This window comes from Periplaneta americana, chromosome 13, assembly GCF_040183065.1.
Source record: "Periplaneta americana isolate PAMFEO1 chromosome 13, P.americana_PAMFEO1_priV1, whole genome shotgun sequence".
In the NCBI taxonomy this organism is placed as follows: Eukaryota; Metazoa; Arthropoda; class Insecta; order Blattodea; family Blattidae; genus Periplaneta; species Periplaneta americana.
In genome coordinates, this window is record NC_091129.1 from 90,387,535 (window position 1) to 90,409,198 (window position 21,664).

The 21,664-nt window shown below is 37.1% G+C and overlaps 1 protein-coding gene across 9 annotated transcripts in view; it reads right to left on the reverse strand.

Moving 5' to 3' along the window:
• LOC138712107 (filaggrin) overlaps window positions 1-21,664 on the reverse strand; it is an 858,710-nt gene that overhangs the window by 168,371 nt on the left and 668,675 nt on the right. For all 9 annotated transcript variants that reach the window (XM_069843515.1, XM_069843516.1, XM_069843514.1 and 6 more), the window contains one exon: window positions 5,067-5,351. In XM_069843515.1, coding sequence (XP_069699616.1) covers window positions 5,067-5,351 — 285 coding nt within the window. The remainder of the gene's footprint in view (window positions 1-5,066; window positions 5,352-21,664) is intronic.

A 21,664-nucleotide genomic window follows, 5' to 3' on the forward strand; every position in this document is an offset into this window, starting at 1 on the left:
TCTAGCTTGGGGATTGGGCGAAGGGCTAACAACCCATCACCGTAAAAAACAGCTTGTTACGAAACCTTACAATAAGCCTCGGAATGGGACTGATTCTCTGGCATTTGCATTGTATTCTTCACCTGACAAAATTAGGAACATTAAATCCAGACATTTGAAATGGGCAGGGCATGTAGCACGTATGGCGAATCCAGAAATGCATATAGAGTGTTAGTTGGGAGGCCGGAGGGAAAAAGACCTTTGGGGAGGCCGAGACATAGATGGGAGGATAATATTAAAATTGATTTGAGGGAAGTGGGATATGATGATAGAGACTGGATTAATCTTGTATAGGATAGAGACCGATGGAGGGGTTATGTGAGGGCGGCAATGAACCTCCGGGTTCCTTAAAAGCCATTTGTAAGCAAGTAAGTAAACATGAAAGGTTCAAACGGAACCCTATATGGATAAAATTGTCTCTTTTTCTTTTAAAAGGATGACATCACTCGTGGTGCTATGGGAACAGAAGAGTGTTTTCCAGACGGTACGTCTCTCTCTGGTCTCTATTTTCATGTGCCTCGATTTTTCCAGTAAAGCGGCAAGCATCTATTATCTGATCGAGTCTCAGAACCAGGACTCATCCCTAGCTCATCTTATGGTAGAAACACCCCAATTTCCTGTCTCGTAACGAAATACAACTAGGGCTATCACAAACAAAAATAACATTCACCCTTCCCAATATCATGCTCTCGAGGGTCGATTGGAATATATTTTACAGCTGGCGCCAGCATTTTTGACGTGTGTCCTAGATATATAGTGCCCAGTTTGTATGTTGATAGTGCATCTGAGAATTGTACCACTTCCTATACACGTCACATCAACCATTTGCCAAATACAATTGATAGACTGACTGCGGCAACTGTGAAACACTCGCACTTAACGTTCCCATTACTTATTTCACACGCCAAAAACGGTGACGCGGACTGTCATAGTGTTATCTCACAGCCAGTTCGCTAGTCACCTGAACTGTGACAACTATTCCTTTCTGTGGCTTTCCATGGTTTTCATAAGACGCTAAGAAAAATGTCGAGATGACTCTAAAAGAAATTAGCCACGGACGTATATCACCCTCAGCATATAAATTTCGGCATTTTTTTTCAAATCAAAGCCTTTTTAAATCTCGGCTTTGACTTTCGTATATTGTCTTTGGTACTATCGAGCAATTTTACTCGAGCGTCACTAGTACAGTGCAAGAGTTGGGATTACTATGCTCGCGAGGAGTCAGAAGCCCAAGATCCACGCTCGATGTGCAGGTTTTAATATCTTCGGCGATCCTGACCTGTTGCTGGTTTGTCGTGCTTCTCCCTTCCATGATGTTGTAGCTATTAGGTTACGTCCATTTTCGACTTTCCCCTTCAAAATTCTCCAATGTTCCTTCAATGGAACGGCGAAAATCGGGTTGGGATTAGTGACATACAAGCTTGGAATTCACATAGACACTTTTTCTCAGCTCACAATTTTCTTTGCTAAGGACGCGTTTTCGCGTACCTTTTAAATGTTCCTCCTCCCATTTGCCACATTGCCTTCAATCCAGCATGTCAGATGTTGCCATCAGCACCTGATTCACTTGCATTCGGAATGAGGATGGAAAATATGTTCTACCCCAACCAATCTCCACTGTGCGACCAAGGGACCAGCCGTATCGAAAGTAGATCGTTGCTGTAGGTTTGTTGTCATCAGTTTATGGTTAAATTACAGGCCTACCAACTTTCATGCATAATGCGCGAGTTACCCGCAATTAGCTCACTACTTCCGCTATCTCGCATTGACATGATACTCGCCGAGATTTAGAGATGATTGCTCAACTTTTGTGTTTAATTTTATGTTTTCGTTTAATTGTCATTATTATTATTATTATTATTATTATTATTACTACTACTACTACTACTACTACTACTACTACTACTACTACTACTACTACTACTACTACTACTACTACTACTAAAATGGATATTCCTTACTAAATACCCAACTATCGCATTTCATCTCTTGTAGGTTGACAGTTCTGATGGCACATGCGCTCTGCGATTGTTAAGAAGGACGTCAGTAGTTCAGTATTTCGCCAATAAGGTTGAAAGCTTTGCTGTACCAGCGTATAGAGAATTATAAGTATGAACACTGCGCGCGCCGTACTTTTAATATAGCAGTGACTTATTTCAATGACCTTCAAGCTATAGCCCGACCACTGACATAAAAACCTGCGCCACAAATCAGTGTTCGTTCGTGCGCAGATTGTCATAGTGGGGGTCAGTTGTGTTGTAGATGCGCTCACTGATCTACGTCTCGCAGCGAGTACGTTTTAAACTACTCGAAACAACAGTAGTGTTCACGTTCACTTTTCAATCAATTAATATTCCATTTCGACTTATTGTATATAGGCTAGTTAAAACAGATTGTAATTTATAATAATGGAAGGGAAACCAAGTGTGCGCGGCAGGCCTTTGAAAAGTGAAAGCTCCGCTACAGACACAGCTTTTGAATCGGATTCACAATTGAAGTCTGACTAGTGTAACCCGGCCTAGCGAGCTGCTCGCATAAGGATGACGTCTTCCCCTCCATGGTCACGTGAGTATTGGAAAAGTTGAAAGTCTTTTTGTAGTTGGTCGAGCTATAGCTTTACCTGCATCAGCGTGAGGTTTTGTTAATTTTCCTAGAGTTGGCGCTGATATCGCACCTGCAATCTAGAGCAAAACTACTTTAACAAACTTGCCACCGAATAAGCATTGTTGTTCCACCGTTCGATTACACTGACTTCTAGCGTTTTAAAGTGGAATTAGACGCTAACGGAGCGCATGCGCACAGAAAAAAAGAACAGGATAATTCGTTCAGTGTCCATTCTTTATAATTCCTATTCGCTGGCCGCACTATAAGCCAGGGATAGACATTCCTTTTCCCTTTGGTAAGAATACATTACCCATACTTTCCCATATTTGCCAGGTGAAACGTACTTACTAAATATTGGACAAAGCGTAGGCTGACCAGACATCCTCGATTTCCGCGGACAGTCCCCGGTTTTGAGTTGCTGTCCCCGGGGAGCAAATATCCCTATTTTTGTCCCCGGAAATTAATTTTGTCTCCAGCAGTTTTGATTTTGTTACAATAACATTTTACACGTAAATATTTAAGTATCGTGACGAAACTGCTGCGATTCATGCATATTTCTGAACGGTTCAGTATGAGATATTCTGCATTCTTTGAGAAGAACAGCATCTTTGTCTTCATTCGCGTTGCGCAGAAGTGTTAGAACTGCTGCAATGTCTATTTTTAAGTAGTTAAAAAAAATAAGGAGTTTTTTGTGACAATCCAACAGGTGAAAAGTGATATGTTTTTCAACATTTCAAAAAAATGTCCATTTCACTTGAAAGTGAAAATAGTGTCATTAATCATGTGTCTTTCAGTCAGTAATTCATCAGTTGAAAGACATTTCTCCACAATGAACTCAATCTGGACTGATGAAAAGTCAAGAATGAAAAGTGAAACAGATTTGTTAGAAGTGAAAACAAACTTTCATTTCTCATGTGAAGATCTTAGTGTGAAGCTGTATGAGAACGAACAGATCCTTAAAAAGATATATTCTTCAGACAAATACTTGTAAAATTGTTTGTTAGAGTTCAATGTTTACAATATTATGTGAAAGAATTCGATGCATGCGTCAGAACTGAAACTGAATTCTTAGTGGCTATATTGCTGTGTAGGAGTTACGTGTGTTTATGCAATTAATTAGAAAAGTTAAGATACTGTACAAAATTTAGTGTGCGATGTTCTATCATTGTATTTACTGTTACATATATTTTCTGCAACATTTCAGCGGCGAGTGATTAGATAAGTGTTTGTGGTTTTTCTTGAAATTGCCGATGTTCCCTGCTGGACCATAAAAAAAATCTGGTCAGCCTAACAAAGCGTAGTCCTGCTTAAGGGGTTAGGTACAGCTTACAGCAGTAAATTTTTTTGGAAATATTCAACATTTTTTTCCTCCATTATTGTATCTTGTACAATATTGAAAATTGATATGTATAAAAAACAGCTCTTCTGCTATATGAGAAAAATATTTTTACGATTTAAATAAATTAATTATCTATTTTCTTTTTCAAAATTCAAAATGTTGTCAGTCCACTGTGCAGTGATGAAGCGTTTCCATCATAACTAAAAAATTTGTGAACTTTTTTATGTTATCTCTCTTTTATTTTATTGCTAAACTCATGTATACAATATCATGCTCTTTCATTCAACTACATTCGGTAATAAATAATCTATTTTTTTATTTTGTGTAATATAAAGTACTGATATTTGACCATTTTTCTAAAATGAATTTATTTTTATCAGACAATCTATTAAAGGTAGAGGTCCACACCTATGGAGTAACAGTCAGCGCTTCTGGCCGCGAAACCAGGTGGTCCGGGTTCGAATCCCGGTCGGGGCAAGTTACCTGGTTGAGGTTTTTTTCCGGGGTTTTCCCTCAATCCAATACGAGCAAATGCTGGGTAACTTTCGGTGCTGGACCCTGGACTCATTTCACCGGCATTATCACCTTCATTTCATTCAGGCGCTAAATAACCTGAGATGTTGATACAGCGTCGTAAAATAACCCAATAAAATAAAAAAAAATCAAAGGTAGAGAAGTGATCTTGCATCAATTGTAGATATGACAAGCATAAATACACACAAAAAATTTTATCACAGACTGGTGGATAGTTTTTGAGTTATTTAGGAAACGCATCATCACTCCACAGTGAAATAATTTTGAAAAAAAGAAAAATGTAAATCATTTTTTTAAATCGTAAAAATATATTTTTCCATATAGCAGAAGGACAGTAATTTACATAAACTAATTTTCATTTTTGTAAAAGATACAGTAATAGAGGAAAAAAATGTTGAATATTTCCAAAATTTTATTTTTGTAAGCTGTACCTAACCCCTTAAAGAACAGAGGAAAATAATAATAATAATAATAATAATAATAATAATAATAATAATAATAATAATAATAATAAATGAAGAAGTGAGCAGCAGTAGTGACGACGACTCACCATCCTGGTGGACTCCTCGTCCTCGGACATCCAGGTGTAGCGCTTGGGGTCCGCAGCGTTGCAGAAAGCCCTGGGGCGGCGCCGGAAGTAGGAGCACTCCAAGTCATCGTCATAGTGACAGAACTCCGGAGGCGGCGGTGCGGGCGGCGGGTAGCGCGGCCAGCGTGGGAGCGGAGCGTAGGCGGCGGCGGGGCGGCGGCACAGCTCGTGCAGGTTCTCATCGCTCGGCACCTTGCGCCTCACACACACGGACAGCAGCGAGTTGCGCGACCGGCACGAGCTCTCCTGCAACCAGCACTCGTATATACAGGGTGTTTGAAAGGGTATTGGGAGAGTGGGACGAGTTCACGCGCACTCAGGCCATGGGTATAGGTATGGGTCTTTTGTGCTACCTCTAAACCTTGACGTGACTGAGAAATGACCGACAAATTTACATGCAATATGCAGTACATTGTTTACATTGATTATACAGGGTGATTCATTATTACGTGTAAATACTTTGTGTGTGTAATGTAGAGGTGAAACTAAGACTAAAGCGTTCTATACAACTTTTTCTCAAAACCTTTAATTCCAGAGTTAACGTCATTTTGCGTGGAACTTGCGCTCCCAAACAAACAAAGGATAACACACCAAATGTAAACTAATTATAACTTTCGTTCAGTGCTTTTGGACTTCAATACAAAAACAACCAAAGTCACTAAACCCATATCCTCAGCAGTCCACTTATGCACGTTTTGTGAACTAAAACCAAACACAGTAAAGAATGTAAAGCAATTTCTTCTAGACTTTACACATTTGCACAATTCTTAGTGTAATGCATGTTCAAAGTGCTGCCCCTCAACTTGAAGACATACCTATGCTCGCCGCCTTAGCGATCTCTGAACGTTACACAGCCCGTTCATTTCATTACGAACAATTCCACACGCATGTTCAATTCGCTGTTGTAGTACTTCTACTTTAGGTACAGCAGAGGCATACACTAAAGACTTCAGGCGGCCCCAAAGGTAGAAGTCCAGAGGGTTCATGTCTGGTGATCTGGCTGGCCAAGGAGTTGGCCCTGCGCGGCCTATCCATTGATCTGGATACACAGCATTGAGATACGTCCTTACGTTGCGGCAGTAATGCGCAGGAGCACCATCGTGCTTAAACCATAAGTTCACTCGCGTTGCAAGAGGGATATCATGTAGCAGACCATGCAATTCGCGTTCCAAGAATGCGCGGTAGATTTCCCCATTCAATCGCGGAGATAGAACTCGAGGTCCGAGTAACTGATTCCCCACAATAGCACACCAAATGTGTGGGAGAGCAGTAATGCCTATACAGTTACTACGACGTAGGTGCCATCTACTGTAACTATGGAATTAAAGGTTTTGAGAAAAAGTTGAATAGAACGTTTTAGTCTTAGTTCAACCTCTACAATACACACACACAAAATATTTACACGTAATAATGAATCACCCTGAATGTACAGTACCGGTAGTGGCAAAAAAAAAATAAAAATAAATAAATAAAAAAAAAAAAAAATAGACCGACCATTGTAGCTGATTTCAGAGCCTTGTTCACTCCAGAGCACGATAGACTGGTAACTAAGACTTTCGTGGTTCGAATCCTGCCTGGGAAGAAATTTTTTTTGTTCCTTATTCAAATTGATTCCCAATACTTTTCGATTGCAGCTATATTGTACTACTTAATCAACTTATTAGTCCCAGAATATGAATTTTATCAGCAATCGAAAAGTATTGGGTATAAAGTTCAATAAGGAACTAAAAAAAAAAAGTTTCCTTCCCAGGCAGGATTCGAACCACAAAAGTCTTAGTTACCAGTCTGTCGTGCTCTGGAGTGAACAAGACTCTGAAATCAGCTACAAGGGTCGGTCCGGTTTTTTTTTGCCACTACTTTACAGTCCTAAACTGGGGGTAAAAAATTACCAGATTCAACATGGTTCTGAAAAAAAGAACATAATTTATAAAATAGTGGTAAATTACAAGGGAAGAGGGGAAGATTGTGAAAAGATTACAAACGCGTAATTCGTGCTCTATCATGGGTGAAGAGTGCAGGATAATAAGTTTATATTCTAGACATGGAGAAAAAATTAACATAACAGTACTTTCGAAATAGTCCCGAGGAAGGATTAGCTACAAAAAGAACAGCAGGTCGGGACACTGTATTCCGAAATAAAAGTCGGAGTTTCTGACGGACGATTCCTCAAGGAAATAAGAGTCAACACAATTAAATGCAAATATATTTATTATAATTGTTCACATTGCGCATGATTTCTCACTTCATCGTACAATACTGACTTAAATGCCTATTAAAAATAAATTAAAATCACGAAATTTTAATTGAGATTAATAGCACCTAGTTACAATCTAGTATATACAGTCACGAAGCTCAATACATAGTAAATATGCATCCATAGATAGTTGCTAACCACTAGGATCGCTAATATCGTCTCATTACAGACAATGCGAAATAGTACCGGCACAGTCTAATGTTCCTAGCACCCTCACAACTCAAGCTTCGTGACTGTATTTACTACACTATGACCTAGTATTAATATCCATTATTTAATAGAAGAAATTATCACGCCATTGTAATGTTTTTATAGATTGTTTTTATGTATTACTGCACATACATCTGAACAGAACAAGTATCATAGTTCGAATTGCATTATGGTATGAAATTTTGGAAACGGAACTAGTTCTGGAACAACATAACATTTTCATGTATTTTGTATCAGACGCTTGTTGTTATTTCGTAACTATTCTTTGGAACTAATAGGCCTACTTTCTTGGAACCGAAACATTCGGAACAGTTGCGGAAAGAGAACGACTTTTGCCACCACTAGTATGCCATTTTTATAACTTTTCATTACCTCACTTTTAAAGTCTAAAATGTATTTAATAAATAGTTTCTTAATTTTAAACAAGACTTCTTAAGCACTATATTTAATTTGATCGTAACTAAACATAGGTATCACATTTCATAAATTACTTTATGTATGTATGTATGTATGTATGTATGTATGTATGTATGTATGTATGTATGTATGTGTGTATGTGTGTGTGTATGTGTGTATGTGTGTATGTATGTATGTATGTATGTATGTATGTATGTATGTATGTATGTGTGTATGTATGTATGTATGTGTGTATGTGTGTATGTGTGTATGTATGTATGTATGTATGTATGTATGTATGTATGTATGTATGTATGTGTGTATGTATGCTGTAGGTATGTACTGTTTGTATGTAGACGTATAGAGGTGCTTACTGGGAGAGACATGAAGCATCCCTAAGCACTTCGACCCAAAGAGCATTTTTGTGCACCAATGATGGAATGGCTTGCGTGCAGACTGTGCTGCCAGGCTAAGCCGGTCCCACGATGCGCCACAGTACGTATTCCTCTCCAGTAACAAATCCGTATACCATACATTACTTCTGGTGCTCTGCCGTTAATCGTATCTTTATTATGTATAAGTTGTCAGCTCCTCTTCAAGCAACATGGAACCTGGGGGCTTCGGTGCTTCTTCTGTAGAACTATCTACTATGTATTATTACCCCTTGAAGGGAGGGACACGCGTTGAGGACTGCCTTCACATGTAGGCCGCTTGTGTAGGTCCATTGTGCTACCAGGGATGGAACGATGTGCATTCCCTAAGCTTTCATGCGCTATAGATTCTCCTGCGGACAGCTCCAGAACTCTCCTATAGTCTGCATACTCCCTTTTACCTTTCCACATAGGTATCACCGCGGTCCCTCAGCATCGGTCCCACGAGCTACCACGAGAGCAGAGAAGAGCCCACTGTAAACAGCACTACCACCAGCAACCAATGACCACATACCAATGTCCAAGTTCGGTGGCGATCCACAGCCGACTCTACATCGAAAGCAAGCCCGAAATATGGAGATGATGAAAGAGGGAAATTGTAATTATAATAACGAAATAACGCCGAGGTCCAACGCCGAAAGTTACCCAACAATTCTCCTTCAAATGGTTGAGGGAAACCTCGGAAAAACCTGTCGGTAACTTTCCCCTCCAGGATTTGACATGCTAAGCGTTATCCCAAAGAGGTGGACTTTATATAGAACTACGAGTAGTCTAGAATTCACTATTACTGTCATTTATCAATTTTTTGATAAACTGTGAGGAACTTCTATTGTGGTGAATAGTAGCCTTAGCTAAGGCTAAAGTTGTTTGCTTTATGCGTAAAATCTCATGAAAAAAAGTTTGGATTCCCATTTCAAAAACCTAGTTGACCTTAAAATAACCTTGACAATCTCCACTAAATCAAAAATAACTACAGAGTGAGCGAAAAGTTCCAATACATCTGTTTATTTGTCCTGCAAAACAAATCTGTGCATGAAAATTGTGTCTATGTTGCTTGTATGACATTGGCGGTATTGTATTTCGAGGTATGATCATGGTGGGAGACATTTGGCGGACCTGAGAGAAACCATAACACACTGATATTCCCAGCCAACCCATGAATGCAAGATGGCGAAGTGAATACGAAAGTTTTTAATGTGGAGGATAGACTTGTGAATTCGGTGTAGTTTCACGAACGGCCTCTTATCGGAAAGATTATCAGTCTTGCTAATAAAAACTTTTATTCAGACGTTTAATTGCTTTATACTCGATTATAAGTCGTGTGTAGATTCTTGACTAAAAATCACTATGTACCTTGTGCATAACAATCCAACTGTTTAAAGAACTAAGTTATAGATTCGTCATTATTTTATTACGAAAGGTAACAGAATAACTGAGATTATTTATTGCATCCGATAGTGTGAAGCGCTAAGTATCGATAGTACAACTAGGCCTGATCGATTACCACGCTATATTTTGATCAAAGAGTAGAGCTATAGCAAGTTTATTATAATTATTCTATGCTCTTTGATTTGTTATTCTGTGGTTACAAGGCAACCATCATCATAAAATGACAATAATACGAACAGCTGTTACAGAGGCGGCCATTTATTTCTCTGTATATTACGCTTACAGGGGCCATGTATAATTAGACACTGCTTAGGTTTTCGAGATAAGCATCTGGAAAGCTAAGAAAATACCCTTTATATTACGTGAACTAAGAAAAGTTGGAATGTTGGTTAAAACGTGAATGCATTTTGCCATTGTGAAACATTTGCTGAATACATATGGGAATGGGAATAATTCCTGGACGAGATCAATGACAGTTGAACAGTATATCTGATAGCAAACTAAAGCCCAGGGGATAGGCTATATGATAGGTCAGAAATGAGATGGAGGCAGCAGGAGGATCTTACAGGATCGGATCGGATCGGATCGGATCGGATCGGAGGCTAACGGCTAATTTCTTGAAGATGAAGTTTTCTATAAAGTTCCTACGCTATAGCAGACACTTAGATGGGCACTTTTTGTCCACTTTAATTATTTTTACTAAATGAATACCTGCAATTGTTTAAGTACTAACGACATAATATCTTTGTAAATTTTCTTTTTTTAATTCTTTATTGACACTGACTCAGAGTTCAGAGCAATGCAGGGGAGGTTACATTTTCGGATCGACATCATACAGATATTGTTATTTTTAGTAGGTTATTTTACGACGCTTTATCAACATCTTAGGTTATTTAGCGTCTGGATGAGATGAAGGTGATACTGCCGGTGAAATGAGTCCGGGGTCCAACACCGATAGTTACCCAGCATTTGCTCATATTGGGTTGAGGGAAAACCCCGGAAAAAACCTCGACCAGGTAACTTGCCCCGACCGGGAATCGAACCCGGGCCACCTGGTTTCGCGGCCAGACACGCTAACCGTTACTCCACAGGTATGGACTACAGATATTACATTGTAGGACTCCCTGGTCATATGGATAGCATGGCACAAGGCCATAGCTGGGACAACACAAAACAACATCTGACATAGACAAACTCTTAGTCCCAAGAACAGAAGATAAATATCTTCTCTTGTCCAAGCCGGGAATGGAACCATTGATCGCTAGGGTGGAAAATATCTTATATAATCAATTAATTTAATAATGAAGAAGGCTGTATTATTTAACACTCAGTTGCTGTAACTCTTTTTCGGGTGTTAAGTTAATGCATTATGATATTTTAAGACAATGTGAATAAATATAGGGCCTAAACAATTTTCCAATTGAAATACTAGTCTTTAATTATGGCTAATATGGGGTTGACATGTAACAAATTTAATTGAAATCGAAGAAATTGTTTCTAAAATAAAAAGTTTTAAAGTTTGAAAACATCTACCGGTATTGAAATATTGTAAAACGGGCATTTTCATTTTTGCACACTAAATTCTTCAATAACCTTTGAAACATGAAATTTGCCTTCCTAGATCTCTTTTTTTTTTTTTTGCCTTTTTTTTTTCGAAAGTTTTTCTATCGGTTTACAATCTATTGCTATTCTATACATTTTGGTATTCATTTTTGTACTTCTTGTCAATATCTGCTTCTAGCCTTATCCCTTAAATTTTTTTTATCATTTCTCTCCCATTACAAAAATGCACATATTACTGTTTTACGGAAATGCCCAAACACAATATTTATAAGAGTTTCATTTTTTAGCTAATGAAATGAAAAGATTGAGTTAAACATGAAACGCACAGTCTAAAGGCTTGGTTATTTTGAGGGATGAGTAGTTTTGGGCGTGGATGTAAGCTTTCAGTTTGCATTTCAATGGGCTGGAACACAAAGGCGGAGTAGCGGCCGTTAAATCGCGCCATAGCTCACGTATAACGACATTAATACAACAGGTGATCGCGAGTCAACGCTCCGGCGCGCGGTGCGGCTTCGCTCGCAGACTACGTTGTTCACTGCGGCATGCCAGAGACATATACTGCAGTAACAATACCGCCTTACTGTTAATACCTTGGAGATCAGTGAGTGAGTATAACAATTTATATAAGGGCAAATTTTAGTATGTAATATGTATGCTAGAAACAAACGAATTTTTATTTATCTTGTACGAAGTCTAGGTACATTTTCCTCATTGTAGTTTACGTTCTGATACTTATTTTATCACGTGTAAACTTATAGACAGAATAAATAAAGTATATTACTATAAATAAATTTATAATAATGACTATAAAATAATTGTATAAAAATTCAATATCGAAAGTTAAAATAGGAAGAAAACTACCAAGTGGATTTCAAGTAACGAAATGTTTGCACTAAAGATGCTGTTTAACCCTTACAGTTTTTAAGAGGTATGTTCAGCAAGCTTTGAAAACTTGGAAAAAGAAATACTACGACATGGGAGTAGGTCTAATGATGAACGGCAACATAACATATACATTGCAATTCGCAAATCACCAGATCCTACTGGTTGAAAGCTAAAAGATATGGAATATATAAATAAATTGGTGTAGGAATACGAAAAATGTGGATTACAAACAAAATAATATTAATAAAAGTCAATGTCTGTAGCCACTGCCAAATGTGCACGAAGATCGTTAAGCGTATCCTTTTTTATTTTAATGTGTTTAATAAAAAAATATTCACCGAACATAGCAGCGATTGTGGCAGCAAATGATCTAAGACGTGAATATTTAGAGGAATCACTATTTTTAAATACATCTAAACCAACACAATCCTTATGACTGCTTTTCACAAAGGTGTCATTTTGGAGATCAGCAACCTCAAATTGGACGGAGTTACGCAACAGTAGAACAACCGACAATTTTAAAAAAAATTGAGATATTTGCACAAATCTGTTGTTGACTGGATTATTTAACTCGGAGAAAATAAAGAACGCGATATCTGCATTTTCCTGCTGTTTATAAGCAAAATTCGTTTATTGCATAAAATTTATTTATTTTGCTTTGCAATGTTAAATCAACTCCTAGTCTGTTATTAAAAATCGGTTAGCCCTTTTTTGTGCTATTTTGTAATAGTATGAATGTTACAACACTTCTTGCATAAAATGTTTAATAAAAACCAGATTTATTTCAATGGTCAGTATCTCGAAAACAGTTGGCAGTTGGTCTGTTATTTCGTAACTCCGTCCAAATGTAAGTTTGGTCGTACTTTCAGGATGGTGTGTTAAAAGGATTTGCAAATAGAGAGAAATCATTTTTCATTTGCTTAAAATCACAAAACCTTCCATCTCTAATTCCGAAAGTAATATTTCCAGGATGTCGTAGTATTTATCTATTTTTTGAATCAGAAACATTTGAAAGTGATTTTATACAAAAAAAAAATGATGAAACTCATTTTCTTTCAATTGCACTTTCCAAACATTTATCACCATGGAAAAAGATTTCACCGCGTCATACATGCCAACTATGTTCCGATCACGTTCTTGAAGTTGGCAGTTTAGTTTGTTCAGCTGTTCAGAAACATCCGTCATGAACGCAGAATCACTATTCAGATAGTACTGTCGGTGACTCAGGAGAAGACGAGAGCGGACTGAGGAGGAAGGGATGTGAACAGATAACGCACGACAACACGTGCAATATTTGTACTGCAGTAAGCGGAAACATTGTCTCCTGTTCAACTTAGCTTTAATTTCCATACGCGTTGTTACTAATGTTTCCTGTACGAGTAATAACCTGGCTACTGGGATGCTTATCTGAGCGATGTTTATAATAATCAGCAGCGATAGTCAAGAAGATCACATTCTTTCCGCTCGTCTTCTCCTGAGTAACGGACAGTAGGCCTACTGGATAACAGAATGAGTCATGCTAACAGTATAGACAGCACTAGAAGAAGGGGTTCAGCGCGGAGAGGGGTATTGTCACGTGGAACTTACGTCAGAGTTCAGGCGCTGTTTCACGAAACAATTTTGCAATGCTTGGCCTAGACTGCCTAGAGTTTAGGGCCTCTGAGATTTTTCAGGCTATTCGAATGCGGACGAGACCTGGCTCTTTCAAAGCATGAGGCAGGATGACCTACCTGTCAGCGTCGGATGGTCAGGAAGGGCTTGGGACTCCGGTTCCTGGGGCTTATCAGGCTACTCGTCCGCAGGATCTGAGGCAGGATGGCCTATGTGTCATGGTAGGATTCACGAATGGCACCCAGGGGAACTCTCAGACTTAGACAATCATCGCATATTCAGACGGATAATGGGCCAAAGCGTTCCTAAGTGTACGGACTCGTTCCAGGTCCTGCCCTTATCAATCAAACCAGCCAGCCATTACTATGATATCTGCCAGATTACTATGAACTTAAGAACATTTGGTGAATGTAATGTAAATAATATCCTCCAGTTTCTCATGAAATTTCAGCCAGTGTATACAGGGTGTTTAAAAAATACGGGGCATAATTTCAGGTATGTATTTCCCACATGTAGACAATCAAAATAGTTCATTACAACATGTATCCGGAAATGCTTTATTTCCGAGTTATGGCCTTTGCAACATTGTCGTCAAAGGATACATTAAGAGAGCACTCTGACAGTTCATTCCGAGGCGAAGGTTACATTCAGTGTTGTGTGGGCGTTAGACTGTGCACACTTCAGTCGTACGGCTCGCCGGTACTTGGATCGAAGGTTTCCTGATCGATGGATAGGTAGAGGTGGCCCAATTGCTTGGCCTCCACGCTCACCTGATCTGAACCCTCTCGATTTCTACTTGTGGGGCCATTTAAAATCTTTGGTTTATTCGTCTCCGGTGCCTGATTTGGAATCCCTTCGGAATCGAATTGTGGCATGTTCTGAGGACATACGCAATACGCCTGGAGTTTGGGATCGTGTTCGCAGGTCAATGAGACATCGATGTGAGGTCTGTATTCAAGCAGGAGGTGGACATTTTGAACATCTTCTGTAATGACAACGACCTGCGGAAAGAAAAACGTTCCGTTGAATTTCAATGTTGTGAAGGCCATAACTCGGAAATGAAGCATTTCCGGACACATGTTGTAATGAACTATTTTGATTGTCTACATGTGGGAAATACATACCTGAAATTATGCCCCGTATTTTTTAAACACCCTGTATAACCGGTGCCTACTCAGCTTAGTGATCCACTTGGGGAGCTACGATAGGTAGCGAAATCAGGTTACAAGAGCCAGCTATAACGGCTGGGAGATCGTTGTGTTAACCACACGATACTTCCTGTCTGGTTGGATGATGGTCCACATCTAGGGCCCCCTGATCGGTCTGGGCCCTTAAAGAACTGTAGCGTCACGGATTATTATTATTATTATTATTATTATTATTATTATTATTATTATTATCCATGATGTAAGATTTTTCACTCCTGTTTATTATTTAGACTTTGTAAGCATATAACACGCAATTGGAATTTGCACATACTAGGTTTAACATAATAAACAGAAAAGTCGGAGGCTAGGCACAGATCCTATTTTGAGTTTCTCCAGTCAAGTGTGTTGTTTTCTGTTCTGTTCACCTAACTACACATGCCAAGCAATGTGTTTACACTCTGCTTGTTCGCTCCCTTCTCCATTCTACGCTCGTATATTCCACCTCTTCTCTGAAGTACATGTTGTAGCAAATTTCGAGGTTCAAGTGTGTTTTCTACTAGGCCCAGTTATTAGCTTTCTCTTGATTATATGTTTTGCATCCTCCTGCCTCAAATAAATCTCCTGATAATTTTTGGAACAGGTACTAATGGAAGTACATTGGTAGGAATTGAAATTTTATCGTTTACCCTATTGACACATTAAAGAAATAGAAAATAATACGATTGCCAAATTTACTTACTTACTGGCTTTTAAGGAACCCGGAGGTTCATTGCCGCCCTCACATAAGCCCGCCAGCGGTCCCTATCCTGAGCAAGATTAATCCAGTCTCTATCATCATATCGCACCTCCCTCAAATCTATTTTAATATTATTCTCCCATCTACGTCTCGGCCTCCCCAAACGTCTTTTTTCCTCCGGCCTTCCAACTAACACTCTATATGCATTTCTGGATTCGCCCATACGTGCTACGTGCCCTGCCCATCTCAAACGTCTGGATTTAATGTTGCTAATTACGTCAGGTGAAGAATACAATGCGTGCACTTCTGTGTTGTATAACTTTCTCCATTCTCCTGTAACTTCATCCCTCTTAGCCCCAAATATTTTCCTAAGCACCTTATTCTCAAACACCCTTAACCTATGTTCCTCTCTCAAAGTGAGAGTCCAAGTTTCACAACCATAAAGAACAACCGGTAATATAACTGTTTTATAAATTCTAACTTTCAGATTTTTTGACAGCAGACTGGATGATAAAAGTTTCTCAACCGAATAATAACAGGCATTTCCCATATTAATTTGTGTTTAATTTCCTCCCGAGTATCATTTTATATTTGTTACTGTTGCTCCCAGGTATTTGAATTTTCCCACCTCTTCATAAAATAAATTTTCAATTTTTATATTTCCATTTCGTACAATATTCTCGTCACGAGATATAATCATATACTTTGTCTTTTCGAGATTTACTTCCAAATCTATCTCTTTACTTGACTCAAGTAAAATTCCCGTGTTTTCCCTAATCGTTTGTGGATTTTCTCCTAACGTATTCACGTCATCCGCATAGACAATAAGCTGATGTAACCCGTTACGATTGCCAAATTTACGTAAACAAAAATAACTTAAAGATTACGACAGTTTTTAGTCATTATTGTTGTGAAAGAAAGAAAGCTCTTTTTACGAGAAGAGTATAAATAAAATACTCCTTTTCATTGGAAAATTATAAGATACATATTTAGTATTTTTTACATTGAAATGTGCACTTACAGTTTACAGGGTAGAAGAGGACTAAATAGAATCCATTCGAGGTATGAATCAGGACAGTGAGTTAAACAAAACAGTGTAATATCATTGCGGTCTTTTGAGAACGAGTTTTGAGAAAAGTAGTGTTTTTAGTTGAATTTTGGAATGCATATTTCGGGAAAACGAGAGACGTTGGAGAGGTGATATTGTAGAGAAAAAATTACCAACAAATGTGTCCTTGTTGCGTAATACTGATGATTTGGTCACAATTTCATTGAAGTAAAGTGTGTGACGGGGAGACACAGCAACCGTACACTCAGTGAAGATAGAAGCAAATCGGAACCAAGACTGAAGTGAAAAGAAGGCAAAAAATGCGCAGCTACCATGTTTCTCTGTAGGGCGATGTTGCCATCTATTCGCTTTCATTTGCATGAATATCTCGAAAACCTCTCACAAACAACCACACTGATATTAGACTTTTATGTTTAACTTCTTTTCCTCATGTCTAAAAAAAACTTTTCGTCAGGTGTACTCGTACACATTAATATACTGTACATGTATTGTCGACCAGTGCATAATGTATGTTTCATAATGTTACATACAGCATACATGTCTCTTAAGCACAAATCAAGGCTCTAACGACGACGACGGTGATGATTGTAATGGTGATAGTGATGGTGGTGGCGATGATAACGTTGTGTTGTGAAATGAGCTTAAAATAGAAAAATTAAAATTATAATGTATATATAATATTTATAGATTAAAATGTACAATCAAAGCATTTCAGTTGAACTAATAATATTTTGCTGATTTTTCAGCAAACATGCTGAAGTTATTATTAGTAGAATTCAAACAAGAGAGCTGAACTAATAATTAGTAGTGGATTTTTAATAATAAAATTTCATTAATAAAAATTTATTAGCGGGACAAAATTACAGTAAAAGAAATGAAATAATAATTTTCAGTAGAATTTCAGTAAAAGAATTGCAGTAAAAGTTTCAGTGGAATTTCAGTCAAAGAACTGAAGTAATAATTATCAGTGGAATTTCAGTAAAAAACTGAAATAACAATTTATTTCTCTAGATTCAAAACCCCCTAAAGACCATTTTGTTCATAATTGAGTTATGCCCACGTATTGCTTGTTTGGACTGAATTCTAAAGATTCATATAGTTTTAATTCAAAAAGACACTGAATTTAAAGCAATATGTTTGTTAAAAGTCACTGTTAGGTTGAAAATTTCCTCTATTTGCCACCAGTTACTGTCAAAAGCCTTTAATTTGTGAAAGTGGATATAGGGGATTTTTAATCCTTAGGATTCACGTATTAGTTCGTGGAATTTCAGTAAAAGAACTGAAATAATAATTATCAGTTAGTGGAATTTTAGTAAAAGAACTGAAGTAATAATTATCAGTGGAATTTCAGCAAAAAACTGAAGTAATACTATCAGTTAGTGGAATTTTAGCAAAAGAACTGAAGTAATAATTATCAGTTAGTGGAATTTCAGTAAAAGACCTGAAGTAATAATTATTTAATAGTGAATTTCAGTGAAAGAAGTAAAATAAATTCTTTGTGAAATTTGTGATAGATTAGATTTAGTATAATTAGTTTAAATGTTTTGTTGAAATTCCACACGTGAAATATATTGTCTGCCTTCCAAAGAGTAGAAATGCAAGAGGAACTAACTACTGTACAATTTTTAATATATTCTGAAGTCTGCACTAAGCTTTTATGCTGTTGTAAAGATCAATAGAATCGATGTGTTTTACTTTCTTCTGAATAAAGGGTTTCTTACAATGGTGTATTAATCAGAGAAAACACAATAAAATAATGAAAAGGACAGTTTCTATTGTACATTTGTACAAATGAAATACATTAAAGACTTAAATATCTTATACACATAAAGAAAGGAAAGCATGGTGATTGTTAAACTAAGACAATAAGAAATAATACATAAACGTAACGTTCAACACAAATATTTAAAATTAATTTTATATTATCCACAATCAAACTGCAGATTTACAAAGGAACATGGCTCTAGGCTAAAATACGGAATAAGACGTAGAGATGCTGTGGGTCATGGCATGGCGAGGAGAAGATGAACTACACAGAGATATTAAAACATTCTACAGTGATATTAAGTGGACAGATGAAGAGAAAATGGAGAATAATGCATTTCACTTGTGCGTAGGCTGATTATTGTCTCTTGCTTTTAATTATATTTAGACAATGGAAGGAAAATATATTCAGAAACGACAGTTTAAAATTGTGTTACTTGAATATTCATAATTTAATGGAGCTGTCTCGGTCAACGAAATAGTATTAATAAGTAATCTAGGGAAAATATCCGAAGAAGATGCTATACTTAAGATTCTCAAAGGCATCTTCCTACTCCTAGGACAACAGAACCTCTGGAAAGCAGAATCACATTCTGTCATGATTAGTAAACTAACAGGCGAGATGTCAGTCATACATAACAACTAATTTAACTGCCGCGATTGATAGGACAACCAAGGGGATTAAGAATAAAGCCTTGGTTTTTCTGAACCGACGCATGCGACGTGCGAGGCCCGCCTCGCACAAATCCGGACTACACGAGAGATAGTGAGTGGTTTCTATGGCTGCGAGGTGTGCAGACCTCGCATCTTGCAGTTACAGAAACCACTCATTATCTCTCGTGTGTCCGGATTTGTGCGAGGCGGGCCTCGCATCTCGCACGTCGCATGCGTCGGTTCAGAAAAACCAAGGCTTTACGAGGGAAAGGCGGTGAAGGAGTGATATCTTCCTCCTAATTTTCAAACATTGGCATTAACATGATATTTTGGAAATACTGTACGAAGGATATACAGATCCTTTCTGTAATACGATTTTAAAATGGCAATATAAACATTACAATAAGAACAAGTATTGGTAAACATTTAACAGATAATTCACTAGTAGTTGTGGAAGTAAGAAAAGGAGATAGTGTTTTAAACGTAGACATGGATAAGGCAATAAGTGAATGAAAAAGGTTGGTAAAGAATAAAAATTAAGGGAAAAATAATTAGATATGCTGGTGATATATCGATTTTAATGGAGGACAAGGATAATCTTTAAAGACTGCTATAAACATATTAATTAACTGCTATCAATTTATTATGAAGGTCTCGACTGAAAGACGAAATCTTTCACAATATGTAGGGAACCTCTGTGTTGCAAATGTTGTGTTATAAATGTATAGAACAAGTTATGTATTTCAGTTATTTTGGAGCAAATTTTACTAGTAACAGAAACAAAGGTAACGAGGTGAGGATGCAAGTAACAAAATCATCTAAAATATCAGGTTACTTATGGGATTTAGTCTAGAGGAATATAGAGGAAGTATTACAAATATGGAATACCATTTTTGTTTTTTCGTTTTGGAACACATGTTTTGAATACTGAACGTAAAGTATCGTCCTGTTTATTGCTGAATGTATCTGTGAATGGTACACCGGACTTAGAAGTTCGTAAGATGTTACAAAATGTTTTTAAAAACATAATTTCCTCAAAATCTAACATATTTCTTCCATAAAATTGAGATACAAATATGGAATACTGTTAAAAACTTACAAATTGCAAAGTCAAAAAGGCTTTTACTAAGAAAAGTACAGAACAAGCATTCAGCATCTTCATTAGAAGGTGTTCTTCCAACCGTAATACTGAATCCAGATGAATCACGGCTTTTCTGAACTTGTTTTATGGCTTCTTGCACTGCCTTTTCATTCTACTGTTTTATAAGTTTGTTGGAAGGCGACGTTTTTCCTCCTACAGATGCAACACTAGTAACGAAACAGAAAACCAGGGTATAAAAGATGGACTAGAAATAATACTAGGTCTATTTCATATTTGTGACACACTGATGTTGTAAGTCATAACCTCAAACATATAATTTAAAAATGAAATCACTTAAGCATACATTGCTGTAAACATGGATTATTTCTTTTTAAGAATATCTATGATTAATATATCTAAGACTGAAGAATAATAATGTATACCGTATTCAAAAAAATAACATACCGTCAAACTTTCCACTTTCCTCGAAAACGCAATAATGATAAACGTTTCAATAGTTCAGCTTCTAACTGCAAATTAACACATTCCCACGAAAGAGAATATCAGTGTGTAGTAATTTGAAAGGCTTCCGCTAGAATATAACATGTCTCAGGTCGTATATCACACGATTTCATATTTGTACCCCTATTTCATATTTGCAACACTTCCTTTACACGTAAGTATGAAGAGCGTAAGTCATAAATATATGTCCTCTAGAATCATAACTCACAATATCCTTAAAATTATCTATTCTTTAATAATTCATAAACTTATAAAAAAACAAACGATTTTACTTAAAACAGTCATTAATATTTAGAGTTGCAATAGGCTTAGGTGGCATATTTAAAATAATTCTGCCAAATTGTAATTAGTGAGATGTAAGTTTTTTCTTAATTGCCAAAAAACAAGTTTTTGGATATTATGAGTTATGATTCTAAAGTACTCATATTATAAGCATATGGTCTTTATGCAACAATAATGGGGACTGAAATGAAAAGAAAAATACATGAAGATAGCTGAATTGAAAATAATACGAGTCATCAGAAGATACATTATATGATAAAAAATAAATAGAAGAGTAACGAGTTATGTGAAATTAAATATGTCAAGTTGATCAGTAAAGAAAAAAAGGATGGAAAGACCATGTTTGCAGAATGTTTGAAGACCGATTACCCAAAACTGCAATGATAGGAAATACATTTTCATGAAGATCATTAGGACAGCCACGCAAATGACGGAAAAAAGTTTGTCACCAGATTCAAAGTGAAAAACAATTTGGAAAATACAGGATAAAGTCTAATATAAGAAAATACGTTAGCAATTCTCTATTTTTACAAATCGGGAAATGTAAAATTTATACGCGTATAT